General features: G+C 39.6%; 3 protein-coding genes across 3 annotated transcripts; 1 reads left to right on the top strand and 2 right to left on the bottom strand.

Annotated features, from left to right (window-relative positions):
- The first annotated feature begins 537 nt into the window (after window positions 1-537).
- LOC141822160 (DNA-directed RNA polymerases II, IV and V subunit 3-like) lies at window positions 538-9,713 on the top strand. Its single transcript, XM_074709595.1, has 3 exons — window positions 538-1,116; window positions 7,372-7,609; window positions 9,221-9,713. Exons 1-3 carry the CDS (start codon window positions 620-622, stop codon window positions 9,485-9,487), a joined length of 1,002 nt encoding a protein of 333 aa, XP_074565696.1. The 5' UTR covers window positions 538-619; the 3' UTR covers window positions 9,488-9,713.
- On the bottom strand, window positions 4,517-5,855 carry LOC141822171 (uncharacterized). The gene is made up of 2 exons (XM_074709605.1): window positions 4,934-5,855; window positions 4,517-4,802 (listed from the first exon to the last, which is right to left on the bottom strand). The coding sequence occupies exons 1-2, from the start codon at window positions 5,745-5,747 to the stop codon at window positions 4,690-4,692; spliced, it is 927 nt and encodes a 308-aa protein (XP_074565706.1). The 5' UTR covers window positions 5,748-5,855; the 3' UTR covers window positions 4,517-4,689.
- Window positions 9,714-12,827: 3,114 nt separating the features above from the next.
- On the bottom strand, window positions 12,828-14,049 carry LOC141813188 (cyclin-D3-2-like). Its single transcript, XM_074701107.1, has 3 exons — window positions 13,383-14,049; window positions 13,148-13,263; window positions 12,828-13,061 (listed from the first exon to the last, which is right to left on the bottom strand). The coding sequence occupies exons 1-3, from the start codon at window positions 14,047-14,049 to the stop codon at window positions 12,828-12,830; spliced, it is 1,017 nt and encodes a 338-aa protein (XP_074557208.1).
- Between the last annotated feature and the right edge of the window lie 1,297 nt (window positions 14,050-15,346).

Raw genomic sequence — 15,346 nt, 5'->3', positions numbered from 1 at the left:
AAGGTTTTTTTAGTAATTTTAGTAAATATAGTAATCTTAAAATAAGGATTCCTCTAAATTAGGCATCTTTTTATAGAAATGAAAATACGACACGTCTAGCTCCCGAGCAATGGTATAGCGGTAAGATACTCAATGATTTAATTAAGTATCCATGATTTGAATCTATGTTATGATACTGTATAATAATTTCTTTTAGTGGAATGAAAAATTTAGGAGGTTGATTCTTACTTAGAGAGTTGCGTGTTTTTAAAATTATCTTGAGGGTGAGTCAAAAATTTCTATAGGACAGAATCGATCAACTTTCCTAGGATAAAATTGATCATCTTACATATTAATTGGATCAGAAGAATTGGATACTGAATTATCTAAAATAAATAAGGCACATTTTTTGATTTTTATCCATTTTAAGATATTATTTATTAATTTCAATAAAGAAATATTTAAAACATAAAAAATTAGATGGTTAAAACGAAATTGTCTCATTATTTATTGCGTCTTTGGGAGCAGTTCAAAAACTTTCAAGGGTTAGAGACGAAATATTTTTCATTATTTACTGCTGCCTCGCCCTTGTACATTTTTTACGAGAGGCGGCGGAACGGGATTGCCGGAGATCGAGGCGATGGCGAGCGAGAAGATGTTGGGCGGCGGGGCTTCCCGGACGTCCTATCAGCGGTTTCCGAAGGTGCGGATCCGCGAGATGAAGGACGACTACCTCAAGTTCGAGCTGCGGGACACCGACGTCAGCATCGCCAACGCCCTCCGCCGCGTCATGATCGCCGAGGTGCCCACCGTCGCCATCGACCTCGTTGAGATCGAGTCCAACTCCTCTGTCCTCAACGACGAGTTCATCGCCCACCGCCTCGGCCTCATCCCTCTCACCAGCGACGACGCCATGTCGATGCGCTTTTCCCGCGACTGCGACGCCTGCGACGGGGACGGCCAGTGCGAGTTCTGCTCCGTCGAGTTCTTCCTCAGCGTCCGGTGCGACTCTGACCAGACGCTGGACGTCACCAGCGCCGACCTCCAGAGCACCAATCCCCGCGTCTGCCCCGTCGATGTGGCTATCGCGAGCGCTATGTCGGCCGATCCTGGCGGCTACGAATCTCCCGAGCAAAAGTAGTCATTTTCCTCTTCTTATCCCGTTCTATTGCTCCTGGATAGATGGCAGTCTAAACCCGAAACCTGAATTCAATTCATCATGGTTAAACCTGAAACCCTAGGAATGACCAGAACAATTTTGAATTCGATTGGTTCCTAATGCTAGGTTTGATCATTATCCCAAGCCATGCGCTTCCCTGACCTCATTCTTGTAGCCATAAATCTGTTCCCTCAGCCATTGCTTATTAGATCCCCAAGTAATTCCTTTTAAAGGTTTCTATTAAGAGTCAAACAAAGGAAGGTTAGGATCAGTAACTGAACTAGGCTTATTGATATTTGGCCTCAACACTTGCAACCGCTATCTTTGAAGATTATGAATCTTCTGCTAGTATGGCATGCTATCTGCTGATATAGGGTTTATTTTCCCATGTCTTTTTATTGTTAAAACTATCTTATTATTTTGAAAAAAGAAACACATGTACAGGGTTTATATAACCAACATAACCCTAATACCATAAGTTATTGGCAAAAAGACCTATCTACCCCTGCTTCTCACAACACTCCCCCTCAAGTTGAACATATATATCAAACATGTTCAACTTGCTAAGAACAGAATTAAACATAGCTTGGGGTATAGCCTTCGTAAACATATCAGCAAGTTGGTCCTCAGATTTGACATAAGGCAAACATAATTCTCCGGAATCAAGTCTCTCCCGAATAAAGTGGCGATCAATCTCGATGTGTTTAGTCCGATCATGTTGTACTGGATTATTTGCAATATTGATTGCAGCCTTGTTGTCACAATATAGCTTAAGGGGTAATTCTGCTTTTAATCCCATGTCTTTCAACAAAAAACACAACCACAATATTTCTGCAAGACCTTGTGCCATGGCTCGATATTCTGCTTCAGCACTGGACCGTGCACAAACATTTTGTTTCTTACTTCTCCAAGTTACCAGGTTTCCTCCCAAAAAAGTGCAATAGCCAGAAGTGGACCTTCTATCATCTCGAGAACCAGCCCAATCTGCATCAGAATAACATTCCACTTTCAGATTACCACCCCCTTTGAACAACAAGCCTTTTCCTGGACATGACTTCAAGTACCTTAAAATCCTGTCAACAGCCTTCATATGGACAGTTTTAGGAGCATGCATGTACTGGCTCACCACACTAACAGCATAAGTGATGTCAGGCCTAGTCATAGACAAATATAGTAATTTTCCAACCAACCTTTGATACGTTCCCTTTTCCAGACTTGCAAGATCTTCTCCATTAGAACTAGTAAGATCATGATTTACTTCTATAGGAGTAGATGCTGGTCGACAACCCAACTTCCCTGTCTCCTTGAGTAAATCCAACACATACTTTCTCTGACACATATAAATTCCTTCTTGAGATCGAGCAACTTCAATACCAAGGAAGTACCTCAATAGTCCAAGATCTTTAATTTCAAATTCTGATGTTAACTTGGACTTAAGAGTCTGGATTTCAGCTTCGTCATCACCTGTAACTATCATGTCATCAACATAAACCAAGAGAATGGTAGTTCTGCCCTCTTTCTTTTTAACAAAAAGTGTATGATCAGCATTTCCTTGTTTAAAGCCAAACAATATCATGGCTTTGCAAAACCTATCAAACCATGCTCTGGGAGATTGTTTAAGCCCATACAAAGCTTTTCTTAGCCTGCAAATTTTTCCTTTTGTTTCGATTCCAGGAGGTGGTAACATGTAGACTTCTTCATGAAGATCACCATTCAAAAATGCATTTTTAACATCTAGCTGAAATAGAGGCCAATCATATTGAGCAGCAAGAGAAATAATTACTCTGACCGAATTCAGTTTTGCAACTGGAGCAAAAGTCTCCAAGTAATCCACCCCATATGTTTGAGTGAATCCCTTGGCAACAAGTCTGGCTTTATATCTGATCACTTCACCCTCTGAATTATACTTGATAGTATAGACCCATTTAGAACCAACCAAGTTCTTCCCCTTTGGAGGATCAACTAATTCCCAAGTACCATTCCTGTTAAGAGCCTCTACCTCTTCATTCATTGCCTCCAGCCACCTAGCATCCTTTACAGCTTCATAATAAGAAGAAGGTATAGCATGACTTGATAACTGTGAAACAAAAGCATGATATGAAGAAGACAAACGAGAGTAAGAAACGTGATTGGAGATAGGATGTTGAGTACATGACCTGACCCCCTTCCTAACAGCAACAGGAAGGTTCAGCTCATTCATATTTAATGACTGCTCCAAGGAATCAAGAGCCAGAGCATCTGATTCGACTAGCCGGTCAGTAGTAGGTCCTTGCTTGTGTCTTCGTCGCTTGTAAGTGATAATTTCCTGTGAAGACTGCGAGCCCAGTAATGTATTTTCCATGGCATCCACTGGAATAGTAGATATGACTACTTCAGGAGGAGATGGGACTACTTCAGGTACACAAGGAGGAGATGAGACCACTTGAGGTACACAAGGAGACACAGAAGAGGTAATATGCTCCCCCTGAGGATGAGGCTGAAGAGAATAATAAGACTCAGACTCAAAAAAGGTAACATCTTTCAAAACATATCTCGTCCTAGTAATAGGATCAAAGCACTTGTAACCTTTCTGACAAGTGGAATATCCTAGAAAAACTCCCCGTATAGAACGAGGATCAAGTTTTGAGGACTTGGGACCAAGAACATGAATAAAGCAGAGAGAACCAAAAACTCGAGGTGTAAGGGAGAACAACGTGGTGCCAGGACGAAGAATAGTGAGAGGGCACCGATACCCGAGACCTTTGGATGGCAATCTATTGATGATATAGGCAGCGGCAAGGACAGCATCAGCCCAGAAAAATTTAGGTAAGTGGCGTTGAAATAATAGTGCACGGGCTGTTTCAAGGATATGACGATTCTTTCTTTCAGCCACTCCATTCTGTTGTGGTGTGTAGGGACAGGATGACTCATGAAGAATTCCTGAATCCTCAAGGAAAGTATTTAGAGACTGAGCAAAGTACTCACGGGCATTATCAGAACGTAAAGTCTTTACTCTTGTATGAAATTGAGTTTCTACCATTTGACAAAAAGTTTGAATGAGTCGAGGAACTTCTTCTCTGCTTTTCATCAAATAAAGCCATGTACAATGGGTGTAATCATCAATAAAAGAGAGAAAGTATCGATAACCATCCAAAGAAGTCACAGGAGAGGGCCCCCACACATCAGAATGAACAAGATCAAATGGAGAAGAACTTTTATTTATGGACTCAGAAAATTGAGTTCTACAATGTTTTGATAACTGACAGACTTCACACTGAAGTGACTCAAAAGAAATTGACGAGAAAAGACTAGGAAATAAAACTTTCAAAGACCTGAAGGATAAATGTCCCAACCGGGAATGCCATAAGAGGATGTCTTGATGTTTATTCTCCAAACACTGTGCTGTAGTCTTCAGAGCAGAGGCTGTTCCAAGCTGATAGTAATAAAGACCTCCTACTTCACGGCCAGTCCCAATCATTTGCTTGGTCTCGAGATCCTGGAAGACACAATGATCAGGAAAAAAGGTTACTGAGCAATGAAGTTGTTTTGTAATGCTGCTAACAGAAAGTAAATTAAGAGAAATAGAAGGAACATGAAGAGCAGAGGATAGGATAAAATGATCTGCCAGTTGTATGGAACCTTTGCCAGCAACAGTGGCCTTGGTTCCATTTGCAATGGTCACTTTATCTTGCCCAGAGGACAAAGAGTAGGAAATGAAAGAGTTAGCAATGTTTGTCATATGATCTGTAGCTCCTGAGTCAATGACCCAGGGGCTATAAGAGCTTGAACCAGCAACACTCAATCCCAAGCCACTGATACCTGTGTGCGCTTGAGATGGAGGGGTAGAGGCAGAAGATGAAGCCTGAAGCCGTGAGAGAAGGTGTTGAAGATTGGCAATATCAGTAGAGGACAACCCAACAGGAGAGGACACAGAGGAACCAACAGTCTCCTCCTCCACTAATTTCTTGACAACAACATTCCCACGACTAGGAGCCTTCTTGTCACTGTGTTTGAATTTGTCAGGTTTCTTCTCTGGATATTTTTCCCAACAAAAATCTGAATCATGATTAGTCCTCTTGCAGTGTCGACAAAATTTATCACTTTTTCCTCTAGTTCCCCCAGACTTGAACCTGTTTACAGAACTGACTAGAGCAGAAGTCTCCCCAATCGGAGTGCTGGTAGCAGAAATACCCTTGTTGCTCATGGTCCTTTTCCTACCCTCCTCACTGAGAACTTTGTAGTAAACTTGTTCTAGAGAGGGAGTAGGATCAAGACTAAGAATCTGTCCTTTTAAACTCTCAAACTCTGCATTAAGCCCATCTAGAAACTTAATAATTCTGTCCTTCTCTAGAAGTTTTAGATATCTCTTGTGATCATCAGTGGAAATCCAATCTTCCATCCTGTAATAGTCAAACTCATCCCACAACCCCTTCAGAGCAGCAAAATAATTTGTGACAGACATAGAACCTTGAACAAGTTTAAAGATTTGACTACTTAGCTGATAAGTACGTAGCATGTCGTGCTTGCGCCCGTACATTTGCTCCAGTGTCTTCCACATATCAAAAGCTGTTTTGTTATGAAGAATGACCTGTTTGATGCCAGAACTGACGGAATTGAGTATCCAAGTCATCAACTGAATATTGTCACGCCTCCAAATACGAAAATTTGGATCCTTTTCATCTGGTTTCACTTTAGTACCATGAAGAACATCAAGTTTATCATGACCTTCAACATAAAGTTCAACAGCAACTGCCCAAGATGCATAATTTGTCTCTGTCAATTTCTCCGAAGTTATCTGAAGACCGGATCCTCCAGTTCCTGACATCGTGAAAAATGGTTGTACTTGTCCAGAAGAAGTCTTGGGATCTGCAGAAATATCAGAAGTTTCTCCAGAGGTGTCCATCATAAAATAAAGTTGGGGCTACAAAGTTTTTTTTTTTTTTTTTTTTTTTTCAGAAAAAAGTTTTTTTTTCAACAGAACCTTTTCTCCTTTTTCTTCCAACCAAACTTTTTTCTTTTCGAGCAGAATTTTTTTTTCTTCGTGGTGGGTTGGCGAGCGATGGAAGGCGCGGCTGGCGAAGAAGCCTTCTTGAACCGGATGCAGCGAATGCGAAGCAGCGAACGCGGCGGTCGTCGGAAACGGAGCCCTGCCGCCTGGAGAGTCTTCTTTTGGCAGGCGGAGAAGGGCGGAGCACGGTGGCGGCGGCGAAGGCAACAAGACAAAGGAATGACCAGGCGCTCACCGCGATGCTGGAAGAGAGCGATGGGTGGGGCCGGTGCTGTCGGCGGCGTCTTGAGGAAGGCGGTAGCCTGTGTTGGCGGCGCTCGCACGGGAGAAGACGCGTCAGTAGCGTCGCGGCGGCACGCGAAAAGAAGATTCGCGGCGGCACGCGAGAAAAGAAGATTCGCGGCTGCAGCGTCGCGATGGGGAAGGAGAGGAAAAATTAGGGTTTTAGAGAACCTGCTCTGATACCATGTTAAAACTATCTTATTTAAAAAAGGAAAACATGTACAGGGTTTATATAACCAACATAACCCTAATACCATAAGAGAAAAAAGACCTATCTACCCCTGCTTCTCACAACAGGCATAAAAAAGTTGGCTTTCTGTTTTAATGTCATTAATTTCTTTCATGAAATTTAGTTACTATTTAATGTTATTATCCTCCCAATCCTTGGCAGAAAGCTTCTATGATTTAGTGGACCTTTGATAGTCTTTAATGTCAGATGTGAAGCATGTAGCCTAACGCAAGAACAGTATGTATTTAATCAAGATGGTCTCGTTGTCTGCTTATCTAATGTTTCCTCCTAAATTGGTGCAGTTTCTGGTTTTCCTCGATGATTTTAATATATTCATAGTTTCTGCACACTGTATATGTGACATTAGAGTTGCAATCCTATTCCATCTTGCTTGACTCATACTCTCTTGGTTGTCTTTAATTTTAATATTGCCAGATGTTTGTATTTGTGTCTATGGAGCCAAATTATAATTTTCCATGGCTGTGTTTCTAATTGATATAGTGGAGTTTTGGGACATAATAATTGGAAACTTATGTATGCCATTATATCAATATGTCATTTAAATATAAAATATGGTTATTTTCGACTATAAATGGTGGTATTGTCAATTATGTTCCTTTGAACGTATCTATATGTCACTTCTACATTGTTACTAATGTATGTACGAGAAGTAGGCTATGATCATGTTATCTTGTTGTTAACTTACATGTCTGTTGGTTGTTAATTTTATACTAGGGGTATACTCATTGTGAAATTACGCCGTGGGCAAGAGCTAAGACTTAGGGCTATTGCTAGAAAAGGGATTGGCAAGGATCACGCTAAATGGTCACCTGCTGCAACCGTTACATTTATGTATGAGCCACAGATCCATATAAATGAGGAATTGATGGAAACATTGACGCTTGAAGAGAAACGAAGCTGGGTTGAGAGCAGTCCTACAAAAGTTTTTGGCATTGATCCGAATACTCAACAGGTTTGTTCTATTGTTAGCTCCACAAATTTGCTTTACTTTATGTTTGTTCCTCCAAGGAATTTTTCACATATTTGACATTTGTATTGCTCCTTGTAATCTTTGAAACACAAACTCTTATCTACTATTGAAGTTGTGAAAGTATTTGAACAAGAGTAGAAGGGGAGCTTTGGCGCAAAAATAAAGTTATTGTCGTGTGACCTTGTAGTCACGGATTCGAGTCGTAGAAATAATCTCTTGGAACGTAGAGTAAGGATACGTACAATAGACCCAGTGTGGTCCGACTCTTCCCCTAAATTGCTAGATTTATAGGCGATCTCACTCTTTTTACTAGTTAAGGGTGTATTCATGAATTAATGAAGCTTGTGTTCTGATTTAAATTTCCTTGATAGCAATTAAAAAACAATTTTATTCTCATTATGATCTTGCACAATAGGATCACTCGCATTGGGCTGGATATTTTAACAATTGGTTTCGTACCAAATTACAAGAATGCTACACTCTTCCAGTATTTCCTGGTATCACTCAAAAGGTAAAAAGAATATATAGGTTGTAGGTTCCAACCACTCCCACTTGAAAAGTCAAACCATTTTGAATCCATGCTATGTTAGAGTGAGTTATGGCTCCACAACAGCACCATTTAGACTGAATAGCAATAGGAATATCATATAACTATAATTGTGAGATTGAGAGTGTCCTTTTGCTGAACAAGTTGCCACGAGTTACAGCCTTGTTGGGAGTTCAAAACTGAACATAAATATATGTAGGATAATCCATGGTTATCTAAAGCCACCAGCTTGGCTTCATTGCATAATTGTGTTTAATAAACTGTCCAATTTGGTTCTCATCATTGCCAGTTTTATTCACTTCTTTTGTGTTAAAATTTCATTGCTGAAAATTCTATGGTTAAGGGATTCCTACAAAGGTGGATTTGGCATTAGTTTCATTTCCTGCTTTTGCTTTGAAAACATGCTGATTTTGGTAAATTTTTTTTGGTTTAATACCTGTGGCTTTATACTTGTAGTGCTAAGGAATAAAAAGGTTGTGCCGTAGAAATTACACAGAAATTGTTGCCTCATGTTCAAATTATATCTATTCTGCAAGTCTATTCATTGATCAGTGGTAAGCGTTTGTCTTCATTAAGAGGGTTTTTCATTTTGGAATTTGGAGTGACAGCCCTCGAGTGTAAGACTTAAAGTTGATGGATAAACGTTAAGATGGCTTTTCAATGAAGGAACTAGCGACAAAAGATGATTTACTAAAGTTAATTATTGTTGGTTTGGGTAAGTTGCTGGTAACTTTGTGATTCACCCTCATCATCCATAGACAATCTGGGTTCGATTCCCCTCCTGGACATGCCAATCAACTTAGTGAGAACGAGATGTGTCATTATTGTGATGATTGAACCCTAAGATAACATAATTTGCTATGCTCTAGTTTGCAAGTAAGGATGCCTATATCTTGTAATGCTCTAATGGTAATTTGGCAGGTTTTCTTTCATGTTTCCCTGATTCTCTCAGTTAACAATTTATCTTGACATATCCTTGCTTACCCTTCTTTTTTTTATATATGGAATCCGCTTTCCATTCTGATAATGTTTTTTCTCAATATCAGGTTGTAGTTATTGACCCAGAGGCTTATACGTATGACGATGAAGTCCTCAAGAAATCCGAAGCTATGGGGAAACCAGGCCTTGTCGAGATTTATGCCAAAGAAGACAGCTTCATATTCACCGTTGAATCAACAGGTGCCATCAAGGCTTCACAAATGCTCATCAACGCAATTGACGTCCTGAAGCAGAAGCTGGACGCAGTGCGCTTGCAAGACGAGGCATCCGATATGAACGAACTGACTTCGCACCTGGGAATTCAGTCGATATAGATGTATTCTCCATGCTCCTGCCCTTCCTCGTCAATGCTTGGTACTTTCTCCATCTTTTTTCTACTACCTGCGAAAGAGCTTTATCTACGCGTTATCTTGTTCTTTAAGTTTCCAGCATGTGATTTAAGTATTATTAGGTACTGATATTTGAAGCTTGTAGTTTAACACTAACAAGGCTTGATGATCATGATGAAGACTCAAAGCATGTGATGTTTTCCCTCGAGAATTGTGTACCGCATGATTTATTCAAAGTTGGTTTAGATTTCCGTTAAATTTTAATAGGGTTCCTTATTTCGTGTTAGATTTATATATTTGAGGCACTGTTATCCTTATCAATTAGTTCATCAACTCACTTTATGGTGAGAAATATTGAGGATGTAGAGCAAGATGGAGTCTAAGTCAATATAAGAGATGGTTAGACATGAAAAATAAAGTTATTCTTCTTCATCTATCTGTATAAATTTTCACTTTAACCGTCAAAATTTAGCTATTAGCAAGCTATGGTCATTGCTATATTCCCAATCTAGGTAATTTTAACATCTAATATGTTTTTAAGATGTATTAAATTTTTCTTGTTGACCTATGCAACGCCTTACTAACCATTAAGACCAACACGAGATCGCAAGAGATTCAGTTGGAGATAAATGGTTAATGGAGACTTGTATAAACATCTTTAGAGTATCATAAGTTAGTCCCCGGGGCATTGGTGCAACGGTAGGACATCCGGATTGTAACTCAGGGGTGGTCATCCCTAACTACGGCGTATTTGTAGGAATTTTTCTCCAAATGGGTAACGCAATCAAAGGATGCTGGGCATCTGGATTGGCCGTCGTATGTGCTTCCCGATTTACCCTGATGGTCGGTGGGAAACTTCCTACCGGACCGACCACCCCCAGAGATGTAGCTACTGGGATTATTATTTTTTTAGAGTATCATAAGTTATGGGTATCTTTTAAGTCCAAATCTAATTATCTTATCTTAGGGCTAAGCATGATAATAACCTCATGCTTAGAGTTGGGTATTTGATTAGAATCGAACTGATTTAAATATTCAAAATTGAATAAATTAATTTTTTTTTCAATTGAACTTTTTAATAAAAATTGAACAAATTAAATTAATAAAATATTATTTAATTTTATCATTGATCAAATTAATTAAATTTCCATTTTTATTTGATTTTAAATTTTATTTAGTTAATTGAGAATTAGAGATTAGGATTTTCTAATTTAGAGATTTATAGTTTGGTTTATTCAGTTTAATCGAATTAGTTTTAAAATTAAAATTTAATCGAATTAATCAATATTTTTTATAAAAAAATAAAATTTTGAAATAATTAAATTAAAATTTTAAATTGTTCAATCAATTAATTCAATTTAATTGAATTTTTATTTTCTCTTACTTATGCCTCTTTTTATCAATCATTTTCATGTATAAAAGTGAATATTAAATTTTGGCTTGAGTTGGTTGTTGCAGGGCAGACTTGTTACAGTGAGCAACAGTCGAATTTTGATGAAGCCAAGACAATGCTCTCCTCCATAGTGGTCAATTGTAAATTCTCGATTTACCTCCTCGTAGATAATCGTGGAATTGATTATGTGGGACTGTTGGGATGGCGGATTCTACCTTTTACTATAAAGTGTTAAATCTTGATCTATTAATGATAATGGATTAAACTTATTAAACCCTCTTAACCCCAAATCCAAATAAAATCTCAAATGTGCATGGACAATGAAACCCTTAGATCTAAAAAGAAGATTCAACCAAACCTTCCCTCCTAAGCCTTAAACAAAACATTCAAAGCTGTCACTTTTTGATTTTTAGGGCTGAGTGAAAAAAGAATAACTAGTGTTTAAAGTTTACGTTTGTGCATCATTGAAAGGGAGGGGAAAAGTCATGGACTTGACCACTCCTTTAATAAAGTAATTGTGTCATAAATTAAAGTACTTATGAAGAAAATGAAATGTTATTTTATTTTCTTCTTCTTCTCCCTTTTACAATAATTATAATTGAATGCTCTCACATTTTTGTTGCTTTTACAATTGACTGATATGTAGTGCTGTCAGAGTGTAGTTGTGGGTGATAACAAAATCATTGAAGACAAGCAGTAAAGAATTGCTTGGTCCCACACCCATCAAGCATTTAATTCAGACATCCAATTAATCATTTCATTTGATTGTCAGAATTTTAGGGAAAATATAAAATAAATTAAGTAATTTATAAAAAAAATTTGTTTTTATTATAACTATAATATTAAAAGTATTACAACAAACCGCAAATTATAAAAAGGGAAAAAGAAGACTTGAACCAAATATATTATGACTTAGAACTTAAACCAAATATATTAGATTTATGCTTTGGGTTTCAACACTAGTTCACATGGGAAGAAAGACTTGTTAACTAAGATTCTGGTTAAAAAATTGTTAAGATAATATTTCACTTTAGCCCCCTAACTTATCAAAATCAAATTCCTACTATGTGATGCAATGGTAAAGTATTCATAGAGCAAAAAAAAATATCTGTAAATATGCACAAATTATATTTCAAATTTACTAAATAGGTAAATCAGAAGGAAGGTTGTCTATCTTCAGGATTAATCTGACAATGTTTGGACACCTAAGATGAGTTTTTCCTTCTCGTTGAACACTTATATATATGTATGAGTATGTGGGGAGATATAAAAATGCAATAACTTTAAGGGGGTGAAGTGAAATTTTCCTCCTAAGTTAATTAAAAACAGCTCATACATAAAAAGTCCACACTTGAGCATCTCAAGGTCAAACAAAATCTCTCATTATTTATTTATTTTCAACCTTTTTCCATTTGCAGACAAACAAACACAAGTTGTCAATGCTGTTGTGTAGTTGTTGGAGCTGTCTCTCTTTTCTTTCTGTCCTTTCATTTTCACCCTAAACTTTAAGACAATTTTATGTTTACCCTTCACACTTTTCCTACCCTTTCATTTTTGTCCTTGTCCTCTCTAAGTTAAAATACTACATTTGGTCACTATATATTGCAAATTATAATTTTTGGACCCTACCCACTACCCGTGACCCGAGGCCCGAGCTAGCTAACGATAATTTTTAAAACACCTTCTAAGATTCTTTGAGTATTTTATATTTTAATATCGAATTGCTCCTTAATGTTTTCATTGTATTATCAAATGTAATTTGTTCTTGTTTTGAGAATTATAGCTAGAGCAAAATGAAATACTTTGAACTATGATGGGCAAAGTGTGAAGATAGATAAAATAGTGGGCAAAAATAGCAAAGCAGTGCATTTCGATGAGAATCTGATAGAACAAGCTCTTCCTCGATCGGTTGATTCTTAGAGATGAAAACAATTAGTAGTTTCTCTGATCTCCATTAACGCCGCCGGCATTGAGCTTCTTGTTCGGAGGAGGAGCCTCGACAGGGGAAGTCCACGGCGGCCATGAACCCGACGACGAGCACTCGCCGGCGCTGAAGCAGGAGCCGATCACCTCGCTGGGACTCGCCGGCGATGAGCTGGAATGGTGCTTGCGCTTGTGGACGTTCATGGCGGCGGCCATTAGCTGGCGGCATTCTTCCGTGGCTCCCTGCGGAGTGTTACGTTGCAGTGGTGAGCAGGGGAGTTCACAGAAATGGAGGAGGAGAGATGAGATCAGTGGCTAAAAGATCCAACCTTTGGGGCTCTGAGGAGGGAAACGAGGCGGCGGCGGTGGATTTCCGGCCACTCCGCCGCGTGGAGCAGCGCCGCCGCCGCCCACACCGACGCCGGATGTCGAACCCATCTCCAGTCTTCAGTGAAGCAGACGGAGAAATCGATTAGCTTTATCGATATTAAAATAAATTTAAATATTTTTGTTTTATTAAATTTTTAACGATTTTCCATTAAATCTGTCATCTGAATTACTCACCGGGGACCATGACAAGAAGGGCCGTTTCCGATCTCCTCGCTAGTTTACGGACAGCGGCGCTGCTGCCACCGGCGGCGGCGAGAAGGTGGTGAACGAAGGATAGAGCGGTTATGGGATTCATCCGCCAGCCGAGGGCGTCGAGAACCAGGAGCTCCATTCGCTGAACGGTCTTCGGCTCGAACAAGTATCCGGCTTCCTCCGGCGGTGGAGGCGCCTGGAGATCGAGCAGCAGTGGGACGCGGGTCTCCTCCACCTTTGCCGCCAGGGAAAGACAAGCCACAGCGGCGAGGCGCCCCATCCAGGGCTTATCGCCGTGGAGCCGCAGCAGCCCACCGCCTCCGCCGCCGGCGTCGGAGAGGAAGCACCGGTCGAAGTAGGTCACCGCGAGGAGAGCCGTGAGGGCTGAGAAGCCTTGGCAAGAGGCGGCGCGGACGATCCACTCGGCCGCCTCCTCCCTCGCCGCCCGGAGGTGGGAATCGCTGCAGCCGCCGGCGATGAGACAGGGAGAGGCCTCTGCGTCCTTCGCCGCCAGAGAAGACAGCGCCTCCGCCCAATATTCCTCGCCATACGAGACCATCATCGGCGGCATTTCCTCTCCTCCGCCTCCTTCCACCTCCGAGCTCGCTTCTCCACAGAACAACCGATCAAAAAGAGGTAAAAATGCCATCTTTTCCTCCTCCGAGGAACAGGAAGAGCAAATCTTGGAATCTTCTCACAACAAACTGAAAGAACAACATGAAAAATAAAAATATCGGAGGGAGTTGGAGCTTCTCTCCGCCATTGTTGTTCTCTTCTTCTTCTTCTTCTTCGAGTGCTGCGGAGGAAGCAAAAGCTCAAAAACTAAAACGCGAAGGCGAAAGCTTTTAATTGGCCGAAACATGGGGTTTCGCCACGTCATCACCTGCTCCTTTTTTAATCATTAATTATTTTCATTATTTTTTGAAATTATTATTATTATTTATATTAAATAGAGGATTTTATTTTGATTTATTTATTAGATAAATTTGAAATATAATTTATACGAAGTAACTTTGAGAATATTCATATTTAGTAGCAATATTATTATTATTATTATTATTAATTATAAAATAATAATAAAAATCATTGTGCGATCCCAAACAAAATAGGAGTTGAATTATATGATATTCATGAGTTCAATAGAGTTTGTAAGTCAATTAGTTTAAGGAGTCATACATTAACACGTTATGGTTCATAACTACTCATGCCATACACAACCAAGCTAGATAGGGGTGGCTCAACTTAGATAGTAGATTGGACATAACTTGGTTTAGTGCAGTCATTTCAACAAAAATAGAATCCATCACCTCAATACGATCGGTTCCATGATCATCTGTGAGGAGGTAAATCGAGAAACTACAGTTGGCCACGATGGAGGAGGACATTGTCTCGACTTTGTCAAGATTCGATCCTTGTCCACTTCACTAACTCTGCTCCGTCGTAATCAACTCAACTATACCCCGGGCTGGTTTGGTGTAGTCATGAATTAACACGACGTTGTCTATAATTATTCATATTTGATGCGGTAGATATTATCCACTTCCACGTGTATCAATGGAGTCAAGAATTATGTTGAGTTATGGCATGATTGAATTAGTTATTGCGGAGTAAATTTATTGAAGTGGACAAGAGTCGAATATAAACGAAACCAAGGCAATGCCCTTCCCTGTAGTGGACAAATGTAATTTCTCGATTTACCTCTTCACAGAGGATCGTAAGGCCGACCGTGTGGGGCCGCTGGGACAACGGATTCCACCTTTTGCTGAAGAATTATGTTGAGTTATAAGTCAAAATGAAATTTAAGTCAATCATAATCAAGCTTGGTCAAAAGTGAGCCCGAGTTAAGTCAAGCTCACTTGACCTATTGAGTCTAAGAAACTTAGATTTTAAGCAAGTCAAATCAACTCAATAAGCATAGCTCGAGTCGATAGCCTCACTTGGGAAGC

This window comes from Curcuma longa, chromosome 1, assembly GCF_044706935.1.
Source record: "Curcuma longa cultivar G26 ecotype Majalengka, Jawa Barat chromosome 1, ITB_CL_G26_1.1, whole genome shotgun sequence".
Lineage (NCBI taxonomy): Eukaryota > Viridiplantae > Streptophyta > Magnoliopsida > Zingiberales > Zingiberaceae > Curcuma > Curcuma longa.
Note: the sequence above shows the minus strand (reverse complement) of the source record. Positions and strands in the feature narration are given on the sequence as shown.